The sequence below is a fragment of the Grammomys surdaster genome, unplaced genomic scaffold (genome assembly GCF_004785775.1).
Source record: "Grammomys surdaster isolate TR1022 unplaced genomic scaffold, NIH_TR_1.0 124836, whole genome shotgun sequence".
Lineage (NCBI taxonomy): Eukaryota > Metazoa > Chordata > Mammalia > Rodentia > Muridae > Grammomys > Grammomys surdaster.
In genome coordinates, this window is record NW_021619779.1 from 386,817 (window position 1) to 408,796 (window position 21,980).

Here is a 21,980-nt window from a genome sequence, read left to right on the forward strand (position 1 = left end):
TCTCTCTCTCTCTCTCTCTCTCTCTCTCTCTCTCTCTCTCTCTCTCTCCCTCCCTCCCTCCCTCCCTCCCTCCCTCCCTCCTTCCTTCCTTCCTTCCTTCCTTCCTTCCTTCCTTTCCTTTTTTGAGACAGGGTTTCACTACGTAGATCAGACTGGCCTGGCATGCAGAGATCCCCAAATTGCTAGGATTAAAGGCAGGCATCTCTATACCCAGCTGTAGCTGTTTTGGAGGCAGGCTGGCCTTGGCGTCCTTGGTAGCTGGGCGGTGTGTGTGAATGGAGCACAGACCTCGGCTCTGCATGAGGTGTAAGCCGAGGTGAGCAGGAGACAGAGCCTCTGCTTAGGAAGCCACATTCTCAGTGCTGATTTTAGAAAACAATGGAGGCAAGCCACGGGCACCACGGAACCAGGCAGAAGGACCAGGAACTAACTTGGCTCCCAGGCTCAAAGCCAGCCTGGGCTGCATGACACCTTGTGTTACAGGAGTAGGGAAAGGGAGGGTTGGGCACACTGTGATGTGATGGCTCATACCCACAATCCAGCCCATGGGAGGCTGAGGCAGGAGGTTTGCCACGCATTTGAGAAATGCTTGGATTATAGTAAGACTTGATTTCAAAACATCCCAAAAAACCCTGGTAGGTTCTTCTGTTACTGTGTACCAGTGATTGAACTTCTTAAAAACACAAAAAGCCAGGTGGTGATGTCACACATCTTCGATCCCAGTACTCAGGAGGCAGAGGCAGGTGGATCTCTGAGTTCAAGGCCAGCCTAGTCTACAGAGTGAGTTCTAGGACAGTGAGGGCTACACAGAGACACCCTGTCTTGAAAAAAACAAAAACAAACAAAAAAATTCAGAAAGAGAAAAACCAAAACAAACTGAAAACTTTAGAGGGTCCCCTCCCAAAGACACTGTGGGGTACTGGATCATATAACAGAGATGGTGTCCGTCTGTCTGAACTGAGCAAGACCTAGAGCAAGACTCAGCCTGCCCTATGGTCATACAAAGAATATGAGGGCACTGGCACTTGCCACCAAGTCTGATAATCTGACTCCAGTAATTGTCCTGTGACCTCCACACACATGCTACATGGATGGGATGCATGCACGCACGGATACATGCACGCACGCACGATGAAATCAGTGTAAAATATTTTAAAAAGTGAAATGAGTTCCTGCTCCCTGAAGCCTCTTGTGGGCACTAAATCAGAAGACAGTCAGAAAAACGATGACAGATTATCAACAGTGGCTGCTGGGTACTGTAGGTACTGTAGGCACTATAGGTACTATAGGTACTATAGGTACTATAGGGGCAAATGGCTGCCATCTTGGGGTCTTAGCTCAGACTCTGACTGAGAGCTTGTGTAGAAAAGACCTTTGCATTTGTAACCATCTGAATAGAGGATGAGATAAAAAGTAACCAAGTCACACAACTCCAATGAGAAGTGTCCTTCCAAGACAACAGAGGGTTTGGGGGTGTGGCTCAGGGGTGGAGGACCTGTCTAGCATGCATGCAGCCCAGGGCTCCTTCATGAGAACTGTAAGCAACCTAAAGCAACCTCAAAGAAGCCATTGGGTTTGAGTCAGAACCATGAAGATGGAGGCACGATCAGTTACTTGTCTACAAACAAGGATGCCTGGTGTCTCCAGGAGGAGCAATCGAGCAAGGCAGCCTGAGCCAAGATCTGAGGACCCAGGATGGGTTCCCAGAGGTGGGGGGAGGGCAGGAGGTGCTTTAAGTTTTTGTATTTTGGTTTTTGAGATAGTTTATTTAGCCCAGAACGCCTTAGCCGCCTCAGTGCCGGGATCACAGGTGTGTCTAACCAAGCCTAGCCATAGCAAAGAAATGGTTTTGACTTTACTGAAAAAAAAAAAAAATGGAGGGCTGGACAGTGGTGGTGGTGTATATGCCTTTAATCCCAGCACTCAGGAGGCAAAGGCAGGCAGATCTCTTGAGCTCAAGGCCAGCCTGGTCTACATACTAAGTTCCAGGACAGCCAAGGCTACATAAACCCTGTCTTAAATAAATGAATAAAGATAAATAAATCCTGTTTCAAATAAATAAATAACTAAATAAAGATAAGTAGAAAGACAGACAGACAGACAGATAGACAAAGGTGACTGGAAAGGTGGCTTAAATGCTTGCTATGTAAGAATGGACTGGAGTTTGGGTCAACAGCACTCATGTAAAAGCTGGGCTCGGGGGCACACACATGTAACCCTGCTGTGGGCTGGGGTAGATGGGTTGATTTGCTGGCCCATCAGCTTAGTTGAATCAGTGGCCTCCAGGTTCAGTGAGAGAACCTAATACTAAGATGGAGAGTGTGCAGGTTTGAATGATAACGGCCCCACAGGTTATGTAAGTCACCGGGGCAGGAACTGTTTGGGAAGGATTAGGAGGTATGACCTTGTTGGAGGAAGTGTGTCAGGTAGTAGGCCCAGGCCAGTTACAGAGAAACCCTATCTGGAAAAACAAAACAAACAAAAACAAAAATCAGGCCGGATCGTCTCTCTGCTACCATGATGATCTTGAACTAACCCTTAGAAACCATAAGCAAGCCCTCAAACACTTTCTTTTATCAGCATTGCCGTGGTCATGGTGTTTGCTCACAGGGAATACTAGATGGATGGCCTCTGTCTATCTGTGAAATCAGAGCAGAAGACCTGGCCTGGCTGTGGCTTCCTGAGGCTTCACAACCATGTGGCCAGCTGGGTGCTCGAGGTGGTCCTGAGCTGGGCTACGTGAGAAGGGTTAGTGGGCAGGTGTTCAGCAAGGCTGTTCGGAACTGTGCCTCAAACAACTACTGAGCCCAGTGTGCCTCATTGCTGCAAGCAGCTCAGCGGAGCTGAGGTGGGGCCCTGGGTGTCTCTAGTGGTGGTGGTGGGGGGCTGTTCACTTACTTAGAGTCACCCTGGGAGCCTGGAGACAGGCCTGCATCGGGACCAGCAGATGGATCTCCTGACTTCTTCTTATGGATGGCTGGCTTCTTGCTGCTCAAATCCCCATCAATTTCAGCTGAAGTCTGCCAAGGGAGAGGTATAGGGAGGGCAGGGTGAGTCACAGCTGGGGCCCAGACATGGATCAAATCTCCCCGTCTTCACCCATCAACTCCACTATGAGTTTTCTATCTTTAATAATTCTATTTTATATCTTGATTTTCTGAGACAGGGTTTCTCCGTGTAGCTCTGGCTGTTCTGGAACTCACTCTGTAGACCAGGCGGGCCTCAGACTCAGAAATCCATCTGCCTCTGCATCCTGAGTGCTGGGACTAAAGGTCTGTGCCACTACTGCCTGGCAAAGATTTTATTTTTAAATTACATGTGTGTGCAGGTGCTCACGGAAGTCACAGGGAGATCCCCTGGAGATTGTGAGCCACCTTGTGTCATCTGTAGGAGCGGCAAGTGTTCTTAATCACTCAAGCGTCCCACCAACCTCATTTTACCTTTAGAGAAAGGCTGTCAGGCTGCTATGAAGCATGCCATGTGGGCCTGTATGTGTGACCCTCCTGCTCTGCCTCTCAAGTGTCAAGATGATAGCTGGACTCTGTCAAGACTGCTCAGTATGTGTGTGCATTCTCATGTGCATGTATCTATGTGTGTGGACATGTGTGTGTTTATGGGGGAATGTGTATGTGTGTGTATCTGTGTGAATGTAAGTCTCTGTGTGGGCATGTGTGTGCATGTATATACATGTGTCTCTGTGTCTGTGTATGTATGTGTATGGGGAACTACAGCTTTACCTGTACCTTGACCGGGGACAGCTTGGAGACATCACTGGTGGAGAAAGAGATGCGCCTCTCCCTGTGAGACCATAGAGCACAGCGTTACTCACACGTGCCACGCAGAGCATTCCGGGCCCAGTGCAGTGACTCTTCCTGGGTAGGGTCAGCCTCACTCAGCCCAGCAAGCACTCAGAGAGGTAAGAGAGCTATGCACTGTTCTGTCCATCCATCCTCCCACCCATCCACCTGCTCATCAATCCGCCCATCTACTCACCATCCAGGACCTGTCCATCTCCAATCAACCTTTCTTTTTTTTTTTTTTTTGTTTTTTGGAGACAGGGTTTCTCTGTGTAGTTCTGGCTGTCCTGGAACTCACTCTGTAGACCAGACTGGCCTCGAACTCAGAAATCCGCCTGCCTCTGCCTCCCAAGTGCTGGGATTAAAGGCGTGCGCCACCACTGCCCGGCTCAACCTGTCTTTGTATCCACCACCTACCAACCCACTAGTCCATCATCTTTCTCTCTCTGATCCATTACCTCTATACGTACCCACCTGTCAGATCCATCATCCATCCACCCTCTACCCTGCAAACCATTGGCCTGTCAGGCTACCAGCATGTGATGGGAGGGGCCAGTGAGAACATTCAACACCTTGATACAGGGTGTCCCCACAGACAACTCCTAGCCTCAGTCTGTCAGTACCACAGCCAAGAGGTTCTGTGTAGGCGGCCTGTCTCTGATTCCACACTCCCTTCCTTCAGTCCAGTCCAGGTCTCAGGGGCTAGAGATGTGGTCTCTAGATATTAGCTCATATGGGTGCAGTCAGTGGCGCCTTTCCTATAAGCCATGGGTAAAATTCTGTGAGTGAGCCCTAGTCATGGAGAGGAAAGGGATCCAGGGGTCAGGGAGGGAAGGACTCACAGGGTCCTGGCCTCCACAGCCTCTTGCGGGCTGCTGGGCAGGTACATTATGTCTGCAGGGCTGGGGACGGTCAGCAAGCTCTCTGTCAACCCTCACTCCGGCCAGGACCTAAGAGTCTTCAGGCCTTTGCTTTCTACTCTGCAGGGCATGTCCCTATCTGGCAATCTTGGTCACACCCGTTTATGGCCCTGCGGCCCTGAGCTGGTGCTGCCCACCCTGGTGCCCTCAGCCTACATGATGATAGGCTTACTCTGTGGGAGTCAGGGCTGCCCCTGGAGCCCGGTGCTTCTCACTCAGGTCCAGGGATTGGCTCAGCATTGCAGTGGCGAGCTTCTTGCCTCGCCATATCTCCACAGCAGTAGCCAGCCGCTCTGTGTCTGGGTGCTGGTATCGTTGGATCTGGGTAGAGCCACTGGGACTCTCGGGCTTGTCCTGAGCCTTGGTGTTGTTCTCATGCTTATCCTTATCCTTGGGGGATTCCAGGGAGCTGCTGGGGAGCACTGGGCTAACCCTAGTGTCTAGGGCCAGGCTAGTGGGCCTCTGCATGGGACTGGGACTCCCAGGTGGGTTTCCCACAACCTGCACCTGCTTTGGACAAGAGGGGGCTGTGGTCTCAGTCCATGACTCAAGTCCATCTTCTCTGGGTCCCTTTGTGTCCTCAGGGAAGCTCTCCTCTGTTTCCAGGCTTGCCCTTCTGGAAGGTTCTCCAGGGGTGCTACTCTCCTCCTTGCAAGACTGGATGTGTTTATTCTGTCGTTCAACATGCTCCAACCCTCGCTGTCGCCGTGATTCTCGCTTCTCCCGGCTACTGGGGACTTTCTCATGACTTTCAGCTGGCACTGTTTTTTGGGCTGGGGTCTCCATCTCCGGGCTTGGTGTCTCTTTCTTAGGTGATGTGCCATCTGGGGACCTGTTATTCACCCAGATTTCAGCCTCCACACTCAGGCTCTCAAGGTTCTCCACAGGGTGCTTGGACAGCTGCTCCCCAGAGGCCACAGGGCCTGGCTCGCCCTCTGACATCTCTGCTCCTGCAGCCTCCCTGGCTTGCTTTGCCTTCTGCTTCTCTGACACCATCTGGCTGAAGCTGGTAGAAAGAAAGACATGATACAGTGTCAGACGTGAACACCTGTGTAACTTCTGGAGTGCAAAGGGCTGTCCAAGACCTGCAGGGACCCAGCCGCTATCCACTTGGGTAGTGGTGGTCTCCCAACTTGTAAGGCTGGATGCTCAGGATGGGTCACAGGAAAGGAGAGGTACTCTGAGTTGGTTAGAGCCGTCCCTCCACCAGGCCTAAATCTGGGCGGCACATGGAGGAAACTACCTTCTCCCCCCTCTTGTGCCTACAGATGCCTGTTTATAGTCAAGCTCTCCCCACCTCCCTACACCCTGACTACAGTCCTAGGCTCTACTGGCTGTGTATTAGTGATCTTGGGCAGCTTTTTAGTGAGTGACCGTCTGGGCTTCTAGAATGCTCCAGGGTGGGAAGCCCTGTGCCTCTCACCTCCTGCGCTGCAGGTGGCCACGGCAGAGGCTCTGCAGACGGATGATGCTATGCCTCTGGTGGTGGTAGGCCTGTCTCTGCAGGTAGCCCCTCCAGGCAGCCTGCAGGTACACAGCTGCCTGTGTCCTCTCCAGGGCACGGCGCACACGGTAAGACCGCCAGCAGGCCTGGATGGTCAAGGCAGCATGCTTCATCTGCATGAAGTGCCTGCGTTCCAGCACCATACGGAACCAACTCTGCAGCAGCAGAATCCTGTGCAGGACCTCACCATGAAGCCTCTCCTGCAGGGTCTGCCGCTCTGTCTCCTTCAGGAAGACCTGTGGGCAAGAACAGAGGAGAGGTAGCGTGCCTGCAGAGCCTCACAGAGCCTGTGCAGGAAGAGCCATGTAATCAACTGCTCCTGTAGTTAAGAGCTACAGCTGTGGCCTTCAGTGACCTGATATTATGTTGCTTTTGCCAAATAGGTTTTTGTATAGCCCAGGCTGGCCACAAACTCACTACGTAGCCAAGGCTGGCCTTGCACCCCTCATCCTTCTGACTTATCAGGTGTGCTCACCAGCAACAATAGGAATTGTTTAATATAAGGAAGCAGAATTCATGTAAGATAGCATTTGCCATGTGTGCACAGGTCAGAGGCTAACACCAGGCGGCTTCCATACCTTCTGTTTTGAGATAGGGTCTCTCATTGGGATTTCAGGCATGTGCCACCCACCCAGTTTTTTAATTGGTGTCTGGGAAATCCAAACTCAGGTCTTTGTACTTGCATGATGAATTATACAAGCACATACTGAGCCATCTCCCCAGCCCTTTCTTTTTGTTGTTTGAGACTAGGTCTTGCTATATAACCCAGGCTGGTTGACAGGCATGTGCTAGTCCTGACACTTCCTATCAGAGGGACCTCAAAGCCAATGGCCTTCCACAGATGGCTTCTATCACTCAACATGTCTCCTCATGCATGCGGGAGTATGTCAGGTTTATTCCTTTTTATGGACAGACCACACTCTGCCTACCTAGTCTAATGGGCAGTCCCGCTGTGTTCACTTTCAGACAGTGTGTGCAAGTGTTTTGGGGAACATGTGGTTTCCATTCTCTTGGACACACATCCAAGAGTGGAAGTGCTGGGTCCCCAGGTGACTCACTCTGGGACTAGAACTGTCAGGGACCTAACTGTAACTATGCAGCTGAGTGGCACTTAATGGCAGCCACTGACATACTCTGAGAGACACAAGGAAGGAACTGGCCTCATGCTATCTGAGGACTGGATGTGGCTCATCCCTCAACATTCTTGCTCTAGCAGCTTGGGTCAATGTGGTGGCACTGAGCTGAGGACCCTTCAAGAGGTGGGGCCCAGTGGTAGAAGATGTTGTCTCCATTGGTGTCTCCCAAGGAAGAGGTTAAACGTGGCTCTCATGGGCCCTGCCATTTCCTGTAGACTGAGTGGGTCTGGAAGAGCTGGCCTATCTTGTCATACGATCCTTCCCACATGTCTCCATCTTCTGATGTCAACTGGAGCCAGGGAGGAAGTGATGCCCTGCCTCTAACTCCCAAAATAGGGAGTGATAGAGCCCATTGTGCCTTGGGTCTAGTGTCAGAGCTTTACTGCAGAGCCCAGGACCCTTTGGAGCATGGTGCAAAGTACTGAGAAGTGAGCTCCTACCTGGGTGCTAGTGGGTCGGGAATGGCAGCCACGAGTGTGATGGTGCTTACCTTTGTCTTCCCAATCTGGTAGTTCTGCCTGTCCACCTGCAGCTTCTCCAGCAGGGCAGCAATGGCCTCTCTACAGGGCTGGACATCCTTGGGCAGCAGCACCTGGAACTGCTCTGTGAAGTCCTGGCATGTGGCAGGGAAGGACAGTGTAAATAAGCATCTTGGTAGCTGCAGTCACTCTATGAGGGGGGGCGACCGAGTCCCCTTTCTTGTGTGTGGCGCTAAGGAACCATATGAGGCGGGCACAGCTGGGGTGGAACCCAGGCATCAGGTATGCTCAGTGCCACCCCACCCCATATATGAGTTCAGTGCTCATGGAGGTCGGGGGAGGGCGTCAGATCTGGAGCTGATGTTACAGGCACCTGATGTTATGAAGCACCGTATGTAGGCGTGTGGACCCCAGCTCAGCTCCCTTGCAAGCCCAAACTGTGTTCATCACTGCAGAGCATCTCCCCAGCTCTCTTTTTCTGTGGCTGTTATTCTATTATTCAGTGGAAGTTTGCACAAGTGACCACAGCAGCCTGGCATGTAACCGTGAAGGCACAGGCATGAAAGCCTAGCATTGTGAAGGATATGTAGGGTCTGAATGAGAACACAGACCCAACTGGTCCAAGGCTTAGGAGGTGTGTCCTGAGGACGAGCTCAGGAGCCCTCGGTGCATTCTCTGCCTTCCTGATGACACACCTCATTCTACTACGATAGAGTAATGGCCTCTGACTCTAAGACCAACTCAAAACCCTTTCCTTTATGGTAGCTTATCGTGTTGATCAAGCCACAGGAAAATAACTAGGACAGAACGCTAGCTGGTCTCAAGCCATGTAGATAAGAGTATTGCATTACCGCTTTTCCCCCACTTGCGTATGTGTCATGGTTTTGCGTGTGGACATACATCCATGTGCACAATGTGGAGGCCCAAGGCTGTTGCAGGGAATCATCCTCCATGGCTTCCCTACCTCATTCTTTGAGGCAGGGTCACACTCAGTCAAACCCGAGCTGGTCTCAATAGCAGGGTTGCTCTGGGGGTCCCTGACTTGGCTTTCTGAGGCTGGACTTGCAGGTGAGCCGGGGTGCTATGAGGGGTCACGACTCTGTACTTCAGTACTTACCGACTAAGGCATCTCCCGGCCTGAGTGCGGCGTTTCAGTGGTGGACGTGGCACTGCCCTGGCATACTGCATGGCTGAGTGTGGCTAGGACAACACTCCCCACCGTGTGTCCATCCACTGACCCACAGCCCCAGCCACTACATGGTTTTGTCTGGATAGCCTCATTCTGTATCTCAGGCTGGTCTGGAACTCACAGGGAGCAAGCTTCCTGTCTGCCTTTCTTGAGGGCTGAGACATGAGCTGCCATGTATAACGGATATATTTCTTTTAAGTAATGGAGGCAGAGAAAGGATCCTGCCTGTTCCTGGGCACACTGATTATGATAACATTGTCAGAATTGCTCTCAATTCTGACAGTTGGGAAAGCTCAGTAGGTAAGGTGCTGGTGGCCAAGACTGACATGATTTCAAGAGCCAGGACCCATATGGTGAGAGGACAGAGCCGACTCCTGCAAGCTATCCTCTGATCACCCCAAATGTGCTCTAACCTGTATATTTGTGCATATACATATACAAAATAAATTTGAACAAATAAACCTGAAACATGTCAAAACATCAGGTTAGAAGATGCTCAGTTGGGGCTGGAGAGATGGCTCAGCGGTTAGGAGCACTGACTGTTCTTCAATAGGTTCTGAGTTCAGTTCCCAGCAGCCACATGGTGGCTCACAACCATCTGTAATGGGATCCGATGCCCTCTTCTGGTGTGTCTGAAGACAGCTACAGTGTACTCATAAATAAAATAAATAAATCTTAAAAAAAAAAAAAAAAAAGATGGTCAGTCAAAGGCAACTGTGACTTCCAGGACTGGTGTCAGCTCGTGAATCTTCAGGTTTGGTTGTGGAAGGCAGGTCTGCTGAGGAGCCCTGCCCTGCAGGGCAGAGGCAGCAGCGTGGGCAGCCTACCTGGAAGGTGTACTTGGCGCTGTAGCCAGAGCGCCGGATGCGCACGGTCTCCAGCATGCCTGTGTAGCGCAGCTGCTGCAGCACCAGCTCATCATCAAAGCACAGCTCCTTCTGCAAAGGAGGAGCACACTGCTCAGAGGCTCTGGGGTCACCATGTGGACGGCCACCCCTGCTGGTTAAAGCTCCTTCTGCCCCAACCTTTTTTTTGGAGGCAGGATCTCATGTAGCCTAGGCGAGCCTACACTCACTCCGTAGCCAGTGATGGTCTTTAACTTCAGCTCCTCAGTACTGGGATGGCTACACGGTGCTGTGGATGGACCCTGCGGTTTCTTGTGGGATAGAGGTTCTCCCCACTGAGTGCTAGTCCCAGTTCCTGCCTATGGCTTTCTAGGCCCTAGCCTGGGGCCAAGGTCTGACCCCTTCATACTCTGTGGGCCCCACAGGGTCCTGCACATGCTGGCCTGCACTTACCTTCTCGGCATTGGAGCGAATGCAGCGGATGAAGAAGGGCTCGGCCTTGCCCAGTGCCTCCAACAGTTTGTTAAGAGATGTCTGGAGGAAGAGGGAATGCACATGGGATTGCTGACCAGGTGTATGGCTCACTGGGGAAGGCCAGGACACCATTGCTGTATGAAGTTGACCAACGGCTTTGTAGCTCCAGCTGTAGGGGCCCCATGGCTGACCAAAGACTCTTTTGGGGTGGGGGACTACACAGCTGGCATTTTGCAGGGGTGAGGCAGTAGAGTCAAGAGCTCAGTGCATCGGCCTTGGAGGGGAGTAAGGAGTTAGCTGCTGTCTCCCCTTCCTTTCTCTTTCTGTTTCTGCAGGGCTGGGGCTGAATACATCCCAAGCACACACATTACCCAAGTTACATCCTCAGCCTCCACAGAGCACTGGAGAGCCTGGGCTCCATCCCCAGCATCATAAGAACAAAGATTTAGTTCACACTTGGGAGGTAAGGTAAGAGCATTATTGACTATCTGAGGCCGACTTGGAGGACACAAGGCCCTGTTTCAACAGACAATGACAACAACAAAAATGTCTCTGAGTTTCCTGGAAGCCAGGGAAAAAAAGAGTCATGACCTCAGAACATGCTCAAAGCCCTGGCGACTGACTTGCTAACTAGTGACGCCCTTTTTATCTTGGTGGTTTTCAAACAGGGGTGGTGTTGTACCTAGGGCACATAAATGATGTCACACACCTATAAGCACATTTTGGGACTGTGGCCTGGAATAGCACCGACTTGGAGGGGCCCTGCTGAGCTACAGTACCCACCTGGAACTGCGCACTGATGCTGGGGGGCTTCTTCTTCTTGTGCAGATGCAGCAGCGACTTGGTCGTCCGGTCGTGCAGTGTCATGCTGATGATGAACCTCAGGGACCGAGAGTCCAGCAGGTTCTAGGACAGACACACAGGGTTGGGCCTGCTCCCCATAACCTACAGGGGCCGCTGGCTTCTGGGGAGAGCATGGCCTGGATACAGGCCACTGCCTGCCATTCCTGCTCCTCCACACATCCTCATCCTCAGGACAGGGGGCCAGGGTTCAAGTCCCTCAGACCTCACATGCCAGCTTGAGCTGGTGACAGGACCCACCACATCTCCCATGGTCAGGATAGGGGCCTGTTATACCATAAGCCACCAGCTCCCAGGGTATATGGATTCCATGCCTTTGAACCCCAAAACTGAAAGCAACAGGGTTTCAAGTGACTGGTGATTTTTTCCCTGAAAGAGTCTCATGTAGCCCAGGATGGCCCAAGCTCCTCATCCCCATCTCCCAAATGCTGAGAGGACCATATAGCCCAGGATGGCCCAAGCTCCTCATCCCCATCTCCCAAATGCTGAGAGGACCATATAGCCCAGGATGGCCCAAGCTCCTCATCCCCAGCTCCCAAATGCTGAGAGGACAGGCATATGGTGGTCGCAACTCTTGCATTCAACTTTTCATTTATGGGACAGTTTTGCTCTGTAGCCTTGCCTGCAATTAACAAGTCCCTTGCCTCATATCTTCCTAGAGGAGTGACAGACATGCATCACTATGCATAACCTTATACTTTAAAAATAAAACTTTATTTTTTAAAAACTGTATTGTATATGTGCATGTGCGGAGGTCAGAGACCCACTTGCAGGAGTTGGTTCCCTCCATCCAGCATGTGGTTCCCGGGGACTGAACTTCAGTGGTCAGGCTCGGCAGCCAGCACCTCTACCCTCTGAGACATCTCCTCAGCTCCTGTATGACAAGTCTTTTGGGCATGCACATATATACTTGCAAGAGTCTACGGCTATGAGTCTAAGGTGAAAGGAGAACACATTCCGTACATAGACCACACCCATCTCCACACCTCACTGTATATATGTAAATGTCTCCGAGTGCTTAAAGTCAAGATATCAGCGGCTTCTGCTCTACAGAATTTTGGACAAGAGCTACTGACCATATTTAAAACAAAACAAAACAAAAACTCCATACTGCACCTGTTTGCTCTTGATGACCATAGCCCACAGTAGCCTTGTCTCCAGGGTGGGACAAGTGTGTGCCCTATACCCTGTCACAGACTCTCATGTCTCGTCCTTATTCAACACAGCATGGTGGCATGCATAGTGAAGTCACTCTGTAAGGGCCTCTAAGTCCCCCAGAGAAGGTCCAGCCTGTGGCAGGTTGTGCCTAGGCTCCATAGACAGAGGTGCCTGCACACCCACATTACCCAAAGGTCCTGGGAACTTCCCACTGTGAACACTGAGGGCAGATAGTGTCTAAACCAGACTGAGAGTCTGTAGGGCACTGCCGCTTGCCTGGTCCTACAGGCGCCTCACAGGCAGCACCTGGTTCATGCTGGGTGGCTTGTGGGAAGCACCAGCTCTGGGGTGGGGGAGGACCCTTCAGGGGTCCAGCTGAAACACTAGAAGGGCAGACTTGAGATGAGTGGAGCCTGGCTCCTCCCCCCACTCACTCACAGCTTCCTGAGAGTGCCTCAGCTGCTCCTGCCTAATAAAGGAGCCCATAGAGGTCCAACTCTGATGAAACCCCAAACACTACAAAGTCACAGTAAGGAATCTGATTTTAGTGCTGGGAACCCAGGGGCTGATAAAAGCTAAGCAGGGGTTGCATTCCACCCCCTCACTGGGGAACTCTTAGAGGATCTATCCCTGAGCCACAACCTCCAACCCCTCACTGGGAGATATAAGGTAGGAGCTCCTCAGCCACGCCCCCAGCTCCTCACTGAGGGAGTCTAGGCAGGGGCTCCCTAACTTGAGCCACTAGCTTTGTACTAGAGAGTTAGCAGGAGAAGGAAAGAGGTCCCAGAAGCTCAGTGTTTCTCTCCCTCCTCCCTGTCTCAGGGTGACTTGAGAAAGGTGCTCTCGAGCCGTATGTGGCGGTGCCATCTGCGGGTGCGGGTTTACCTTGGGAATGATCTGCTTTTGTTTGATACCTTTACTCTTCCTGTCAAAATATTAAAAATGGTGTGAATGTGAGGGTAACAGAGCTGGGGGTCTTGTTAGTTCAGCAAGCCACGCCTTGCAGGTTAGATCCAGAGAGACAGAGAGAGAGGACAAATGCAGCAAGGCCGCCACCGACTCCCTAGACTCCCGCGAGCTCCTGCCTTCCGCACTGAGGGCTCTGCTCCCTCTGAGGGTGCAGAATGTGCTGGAGGCTCCAGGTATCTGTAGCAGTGAGAAAGTGAACCAGCAGCCAAGCACACAGCACCGAGGCCCTAAGGTGCCCTGATGCACTGAGCGACTGACCCTACTGTGCTAGGTCAGCTCTCCACTGGTGGAGCAGAGACCTACAAAGAACAAGGCCTGGTGGCTCCTCACTAAATTGTCTTCAGGGAATTTATTATTAGTATGCCATGCTGGGGATGGAACCCAAGGCCTTCCATATACTGAGAAGACGGCCTGTTTCAGAGCCACACCCAGCTCCAGAGTTTCTGATGCTGGAAAGGAAAACTGAAGCCAGCTCCATGGTCCAGGGTTCTGGTGGTCTCACAGTGGAATTCTTTTAAGACACAGGGTCTCATGTAGCCCAGGCTGGCCTGTATGTGCTATGTAGCTGAGAAATACGAACTCCTGATCCTCCCGCCTCCAGCATCCCAGTGTCAGAATGACAGGCATGTAATACCTCATCCCCATCCCAACCCAATCCTCTTGCCTTCGCCTTGTTTAGGCTGGGTGTGCTTGGGCAAGTGCCACTGTATCTGGGAATGACATGGAAAGCTAGAGCACACAAGAACCCTGCTCACCATGCATGTGGCCAGGAGCTGTTGTGTGTTTTCAGGCCTTAGGGCTGTGAATGCTAAACCTCTGCTGTCTCCGAGCCACACCCCAGCCCTCAACTGCATCTCAATGTGGGTTAAAAGAAAGCAACAGAGAAACATGCAAAAATCACATTAGGATACGGTGGCAAGTGCCTGCAGCCCCAGCTGCTCCCAGAGCTGAGGCAGGAGGATTCTCTGAAGATTTCTGTTTTAAGTATGTATAAATGTGTGCACACACATGAGTGCAGTGCCTATGGAGGCTGGAGGAGGAAAGTCACTCAACACTGGTGATAGCAACAGAGTAGCAAGCGTTCTCAAGTGCTGAGAGCTCTCCACCTGCAGGTGGATCCTTGAGTCAAGGGCTGGAGGCCAGCTTGGACAACATGGCGAGACCCTGGCTCCAGGGTGGAGTTAAGGGGAAGGACTAAAAAGTCAGGCTCCTCTGGGCACAAGTGCTATTCTCCACCAGACTGTGGCTGGGGACTGTGGGTGCCCTGACTCATCACCTCAGTGGTGCTAGGTCAGAACATAGGGTCTTGAGACTTATCACCCCCTTTTTCAGAGAAATGCTGAACCCCAAGGGAATTCAGTGAAATATGACAGGGGTGGAGTAGGGCCCATGCCTATGACTGGTCCCCAACTTTACATGTTCCTTGCTTCCATGGGCTTCACAACAAGGTCACAGCAGGCAAAGGCTGAGGCTTGTGCTCTGCAAGCTGGCCAGGGTGGATAGGACTTGGTCAGCAGCAAAGCAGGAATCTCCTCACAGAGGAGTACTGCTCAGCTCAGGGAGCTGTCAGGGACATTAGGGCTGGTCAGCAGCGGCTGGCTGAAGGCTGGACTGTGAGGCAGTGCTAGGGGTGGGATGAGGGAATGTTAGTGGCCAATCATGTGGAGGAGCAGCCAGTGGTGGCTGCTGCACTCAGAGGAGCTGGGGGACTCACAGGAAGAAGGTGCGGGGCTTCTGGAGCCGACTGAGGGACTGGAGAAGCCTCCGCGGGTCCTCGCCCTGCCATGGCAGTCCTTTGAGGCTCTTGATGATTTGGTTATGCAAATCGCTGGGGGCCAGAAGGGGACCCAGTGACAGAGAGAATAACAGTTAGAATGCATCCCACCACCTGGAGTTCCAGTGCCCATCAGGGTGTCCCTAGGCCACAGGAGACAAAACATGCATTTGAGGACGGGGTGTGAGGGTGGGTGACCATCATGTCCTTCCTCAGGGTGAGGACTAGGCCAGGAACAGCTACTGTTCCTAAGCTCAGGGGACCATAGGCTTATGACAGGACCCTGGCTGGCCTGGATCTTGATATGCTGAACAGGCTGGCCTTGAACTCACAGAATTAACATTTGCTTTCCCAGATTTTTTTTAGAAGAATTTTATTTATGTGTGTGTGCACATGTGTGTATATGAGTGTGCATACGATCATACACGTGGGTGTGTACATGTGGACAGGGGCTCAGGTATGCTAGAGGCCAGAGCAGGTGCTGTGTGCCTCAGACCTGGAGTGACTAGCATTTGTGACTAGCCCATGTGGGTGTTGGGATCCAGACTCTAGTACAACAGCAAATGCGCCATACTGTGGGCCATCATTTAAGTGCCACAGTCTTCTATTTTTTAAAATGCTTTTCTTTGTATCTCAGGGGATATGCCACAGCCTGTGGAGGACAGAGGACAGCTCCACATAACCAGTTTTTCTTCTGTCCTGTGGTGACTTGGAGAGCAAATGCAAGAGCATCAGGTGTGCAGCAAGTACCTCTCTCCTGAGCTGCTCGGCCAGCTGGAATCTTGTATGTATGAGCTTTTGTGATTTGTATGAAATTGGATGAGTCTGTAGAGTATGGCCCAGAGTTGATCTCCCTGCTGCCCACAGAGACCCCTCATTGTCTGGTACTTCCCAGCTGGTGGCCACACTGCCTCTTTCTAGCCCCAAGGGACCAATCTGTCCAGACATGGGGACATTTGACTGTTCTTTCTAGGGCATAAATGTGGAGATACTTATGGAGTTGTAAACACATGTGTGGTGACCATGGAGGCTGAAAGAGAGGGTCAGAATATGTGGCTCTGAAACTACAGGTAATTGTGAGCTGGCCATGAGAACACTGGCAGGTGGGTCCTCTGCAACAACACTGAGCCGCTTCTGCAGCCCACACATCTGCCAGCACGGTGTCCCAGGCCGCACACACCCTGGGCAGCTGCTCCGCTACTGAGCTTCGCTCTGATTCTCACTTGCTATTCACTACTTACTTCTATGTTTGTGCGCATGTGTCTGAGAGTGCTCGTGTGTTTGTATCTGTGTGTGCAAGTGAGAGCGAGTATTTGTGTGCATATGCATGTGTGTAGATGCAGGTATGCGTGTTTGAGGGTGTGTGTGTGGAGGTCAGAGGTTGCTGGAAGAGGTTCTCTCCACCATGTGGATTCATGGATTCAAATGAGGTGGGCAGGCCTTGTGGCAAGCACCTTTACCCACTGGGCCATCTTGCCAGCCTCACTCCCGTCATTTTAAAAGCATGTTTAGGCTCTGACAGTTGGCCTGAAGGTTGCCCTGTGTGCACCCCCGTTCTGTGATACATGCACCGTGCCTCATGCCCGGATGGATGCCATACTTACCTCCGCTCCCTCACCCTCCAGGGAGGCACAAGAGCAAAAAATGACACGAGTGACACAGTGTTAATGGGTCCCTTTACTTCCTGCGCAGCCTTCCTGTGTAGAGAGCTCAGAGCAGGGGCTCCTACCAGCTCCACATATGCCCTGACCTGGCCAAAAGTGGCAGTGTGTCCCCAGGAAGGATGCTGCTCTGAGCTCCCAGATGGTGGCCCTGGCCTGTGCCTCCCTGGTCTTGGTGCGAAGGCTGCTACTTACTTCCTGCTCTCATAGAAAGCCATGATGTCCTCAAAAGCGTTAACATCCAGCTCCTCAGAGCGCTCAAAGGAGAAGTCTAGCCCTGTGCAGCTGCAAGGGAGAAGCTCAGTGAAGCCAGCAGACACACGGCACTGACACAGGCTAGCCAGGTATGGGCCACTTACATGGAGACACTGTGTGGGTTGAGGCCTCTCCTTTACATGGTCCCTGCAGGATCCTAACACCTGACTTGGTTCAGGGCCCTGCTCAGCAGCCCAGATAGATTCAGTCACAATCCTGTTGCTTTAGGCTATTATTGTACAGCCAGGAAGACAGGTGTGTACAGCCATGCCTGCCGTGACCATTTCCGTATCCAAGGGTTGCTTTCTCCTTGCTCCAAGGCTGCTGGGACATGGCTGACCTGCCACATGCCAAGTGACGTGCAGGACAGTGAACCCAGAGGCTCATTTGTGCAAGGCCAGTGCCACAACACAGACGCACACCTTTTACTGTCTGCAGGGTCTCCTTCTGCAGCCCAGGTCAGCCTTGTTCTTTCAATTCTGCCCCGGTCCCCCAATCAGCTGCAAGCACAGGCCAGCACTCCCAACTCAGCTCATGTACACTTTTATACCTTCCGGGAGCCACGTGGAGGGCCTGGGTCACTGCCCAGGCTCACTAAGTGCCTCTGCAATGACTGAAGGAAAAACTTAGCGGAAGGTACTCAGCTGTCAAGAGAATGGTAAGGGAAGAAGTATCCCTGTTCTTCTCAGTCCTTGAGACAGAACGCAGGACTCCAGAGTCCAGCTTACAGTGACACCTCCCTCAGGCTGGGAGACCATCTCTTCCTCAGTGTTATTCTGCAGTTGCAAAGGCCCCTTACCCCCTCAAGCCCGGGGACTGAAGACATTGTCTGTGCTGACTCCTCCTCCCCAGTGCAGATGTCATCCCAGGACCCACCTTTTGGGGTACAGAAAGGTCCAAGCAAGGGCTTTTCTGTTCAGGGCCTTTTGAGTCCATTCAGCCACCCGAGGGCTTACTCAGGGCCGTAAGGACCCTGGCTGGCAGTGTAAGGCTCCACAACAGTGTAAACAATGACACCTCACAGGGTTGGGGTAGAACAAACTGAAGTCTCGCTCACCGGTACAGTTTTTCTGAAGGGGTATTGGCTCCTCTTGGTAGCTCTTCCATGTGACTTCGAGTGACAGGGCTACTTATACCTGCTGGGTACAAAGTGAGCATACACTGTTTGGCGAGGTCTCAAGCACAGCACTAAGCTGTTACTTCTGTGGAATAAGCAGTCAGTTCTTTTCTCCTTTTGAGAAAACTGGAACTGAACACAAGATCTTTTACATGCTATGCATGCACTCTACCCCAATCAAGTCCCAGCCTCACCCTCAAGGAGGGATCCTGGGCAGGGGCTCTACCCCATGTCTTGCCTCCAAGCCTCCACTGGGGGAATCCTAGGCAGCTCTCCAATGGGGAATTCTGGGCAGGGGCACTACTGGCTGAGCTGTACCTCAGCCCTCTTCAGTCCTGGAAACAGATCCTCACTAACTTCAATCTGGCCCCAAGTCATGACTCTGCTGACTGTTTCCCAAGTAGCTTTAGAATGAGCTATAGCTGCCTGTCAACCATGTTGCTTATTCCCAGGGTTGGCAACAGGGAGGGCAGCCCTCCGCCCCTACCTGCTGCCTTCTCCGCTCTCTCTGCACGCAGGCGCCCAGCCTCCCGCAGCACAGCCATGGCCCTGATGGCTGCACGAAGTACAGCCCAGCGGAACACAGCTACCGGGTCCATGCCGATGAGCTGGCGCACATAGGAGCTGTCACTGCCCCTTAGCAGTGCCACGATGTCAGGCCGCATGTAGTCCATGTTCTTCTCCCGGAAGTCCTGGTGAGGTGGGAGTGGTTGGTCACCCCCTCTGAGCCCATGGATGCCCCAAAAGTAAAGGGCTGAAAGGTTTATATCCAGATGGGTCCCAGTAACACTCTGCAATCCTGGCTCAACTGGCACTGGAGTCTGGGATGATTCCAAGCACCCAAGAATGTGCTGTCCCAACTGAGTAACAGCAAAGGGTCAGAGAACAGTGTGGGTATCAGGCTGAGCCTACCTTGATCTGGTATTTCACTCTGCCTGCGAAGTGCTGGATGATGAAGGCGGGCTCCAGGACTGGTGTGCCCAGGAAGTACTTATTGTCCTCATGCTGCTGCTTGAACTTGGCCAGCAGAGTGTGGCTTGTGGCATGTGGGAAGCTGTGGATAGGAGTGGACACATGGACACACTCAGCTAAGAGCCCACACTGAGTGCAAAGTGAAGTGAAAAGGGACCTGGGCTGCTGAGGAGAGGCTAATGACAGGCATGGGCTCACACGCAAACACACACACACACACACACACACACACACACACACACACACACACACTCTCACACTTTTGGCATGTGTGGAGGTCAGTCTGTAAGAGTTGGGTTTCTCCATCCACCTTGTGGACCTTGGGGGATTGAACTCAGACCTTCAGGCCTGCTGGCAGTCATTGTTAAACTGACTGAGCCATCGAGCTGGCCCATTGTCAGCTTCTCACCATGTACTGGACACATCCATACGACAAATGTGGGACTACAGGGTTAACAGAGTTGTTGGGCCTCCTGACCCCTCGTAGACTCCATAGGCTGACTGTGCTCTCCCCTCTACTGTTGACCAGATTTGCTGGCTTCTATCAATCTCCCATGCAGCATCTCAGACCCCACACCAGAGCCTCTAGTTTTGGATCCACGTGTACCTGGATGAGTGCCCTGGAGCTGTGGCATCAGGCACCTGCTCCTCACAGGGAGCATGAGCACGGCCTAACAGGCGAAGCCAGGCTCTGATCTGCCCCTGGAGGGAGGCAGATGGAGCAAGAGGTTGCTTGTACCTGGCTATTTTGCCTCCAGGGAGGGAAACACTGCCCTGGGTTTTGGCACACCTTGTGGGTTTTGGCACACCTTGTTGGTCCCAGCCTCACTGGAAACACAGGCAGTGCCAAATGTGTGGCAGATGCCCAGCCCCAGGGCTCCACAGCTGGACAGCTGGGTGGGGGAGGACGTCTGTCTGGTAGAGGAGACATAACCACTCAGGTTGGGAAGAAGGTCTGGGAGTTGGGGCACTCACTGCCTTGGGAGTGTGCACACGCACGTGCACGCACACACATACACGAACCAGAAAAGAAAAGAGAAAATGTTGCAGTGATAAATGTTAACATGGCTGTTTCAGGAAACTCAAGTCAAAGCCAGTGAGATGGCTCAGCACTAAGCTTGATGACCTGAGTCTCAGGAAGCACATGACTGAGGGAGAGAAACAAGTCAACAACAAAGTTTCTTAACTTCTGCATGCACAGTGCACGCCTGCTACCCCTGCTGGTGAACAATACACCACACCTAATAAATGTACCACAGCCTGACATGTGACTGCCCTGTCACACTGCCTGTAGCAGGCAGCCACAGGCTCCTACAGAAAAACACCTGCTCCTAGCTGTTTTTCTCAGGTGCTTCAGACAGAGCCGAGCTTGTGCAGCTGCCAGTCAAGTGCTGGCTCCTTTTCTCCTGTCTGAGGTCTGTTTCCCTGGGGAGACTTGGCCTAAGGTGCAGACAGGTCTGCAGCAGGGTTCTAGGACTCTCAGGAGTTGGGCATTGTGGGAGAAGTCAGGATGCTAAGGATAAAAAGCTGAAGAGGATTCTGGGACTCTACACCTTTTCTTGGCTTCTGTTTTTGAGATAGGGTCTTATGTAGCCCAGGCTGGCCTTGATGTAAGATGTACCCAAGAATGACCTTGGATTTCTGATCCTCCTGTCTCTATCTCCCAGGTGCCAGAAGGACAGGTACATTATGTGTCGCTAGGGATGGAACCTAGGGTTTTGGCCACAGCAGGCAGGAGCTTCACCTGCCTCTCTACTTCTTGGCCTCTGTATGGTGAGGAGCCTCCTGCCCCAGCACCGGGATAGCTCCTCTGGTCTCTCCTGTTGCTTCTAGAGGAACCTGTCATGGAGTGGGACACTAAGGCTTTGACAGTCTCTTGATTTGGAGTATACAGTGTCCAGGACCATGAGAGGGAAAAGACTAGTCATCACAACCACAGCAACAAAGTCAAAGCCACCTGATCTCTGCAAGGGCAGCTGGGTGACCGAGATGCCTTCCTCCCTTTCCCCCAGGACACACACTGGTGGCTCTGCACAGCCCTAGTCTTGCTCAGGATATGGTGAGCTGCGTGCTGAGCAGCCCTTGAAGATGTGCTCAGCTAGCACAGGTAAGCCGTGTGCCCGTCGTTTACAGAGCATGCTGGACAAGCCCTAGGCAGAAGCGATGCCCATGGACTGGAAAGATGAGTGTGAGAAGCTGAGCAGCTCAGGGGACCTGACTTGTTCCATACTGGCATGTGGCAGAACGGATGGGGCAGGGATGCTCACTTGCTCTCCTCGTCCAGCAGGTAGAAGAGGCCAGTGGGCTTCTTGCTGATGAGGTGGATACATCCCACGTTGTCGGTGTAGTCAATGTTGTGCCACGAGATGCCCTCACCCTGGTATTCCTCCTGCAAGGCGAGGAAGGTTAAGGAGGGCACTCGCTGCCTTGGATTCAGAACTGAGGGCCTTGCTCAAGCTCAGCAGGGGCACCACCCCCATTCCCTCACTGGGGATTCTAGACAGGGCTCTACTCTTGAGCCACACGCCTCCAGCTCTCCTGACATCTGCATGTACTGTAACTCCTACAGCAGTGTAAATGATGCTGCTCTATTGCTGAAGGAATCATGAGAACAATGAGCCTAAACATTCCCACTGTGGATATAATTTGTGCAAAGAAGTGTTTCTATTCAAAGCTGATTGGCAGCCAACAAGATGGTTCTACAGTTAAAGGGGCTTGCTGTCAAGCCTGATAACCTCAACTGATAACCGGGAACCACATGGTAAAAAGAGAGAACCAATGGGGCAAGCTGTCTTCTGGCTTCCACTCATGGGCTTACATGTATGTATGTATGTATGTATGTATGTATGTATGTATGTATGTATGTATG

The 21,980-nt window shown here is 52.2% G+C and overlaps 1 protein-coding gene across 16 annotated transcripts in view; it reads right to left on the bottom strand.

The window, feature by feature from the left end:
- The window catches only part of Myo9b (myosin IXB), a 74,798-nt gene that overhangs the window by 9,301 nt on the left and 43,517 nt on the right, over positions 1-21,980 (bottom strand). For 4 of the 16 annotated variants that reach the window (XM_028784802.1, XM_028784806.1, XM_028784801.1 and 1 more), the window contains exons 10-24: positions 21,379-21,500; positions 19,052-19,193; positions 18,627-18,831; positions 18,080-18,161; positions 16,963-17,052; positions 15,047-15,160; positions 13,249-13,288; positions 11,128-11,250; positions 10,324-10,404; positions 9,853-9,963; positions 7,848-7,970; positions 6,141-6,457; positions 4,890-5,723; positions 3,738-3,798; positions 2,899-3,020 (exon numbers count right to left, since the gene is read on the bottom strand). In XM_028784802.1, coding sequence (XP_028640635.1) covers positions 2,899-3,020; positions 3,738-3,798; positions 4,890-5,723; positions 6,141-6,457; positions 7,848-7,970; positions 9,853-9,963; positions 10,324-10,404; positions 11,128-11,250; positions 13,249-13,288; positions 15,047-15,160; positions 16,963-17,052; positions 18,080-18,161; positions 18,627-18,831; positions 19,052-19,193; positions 21,379-21,500 — 2,567 coding nt within the window. The remainder of the gene's footprint in view (positions 1-2,898; positions 3,021-3,737; positions 3,799-4,889; positions 5,724-6,140; positions 6,458-7,847; positions 7,971-9,852; positions 9,964-10,323; positions 10,405-11,127; positions 11,251-13,248; positions 13,289-15,046; positions 15,161-16,962; positions 17,053-18,079; positions 18,162-18,626; positions 18,832-19,051; positions 19,194-21,378; positions 21,501-21,980) is intronic. The other 12 variants (XM_028784816.1, XM_028784814.1, XM_028784810.1 and 9 more) reach the window with 7 other exon arrangements.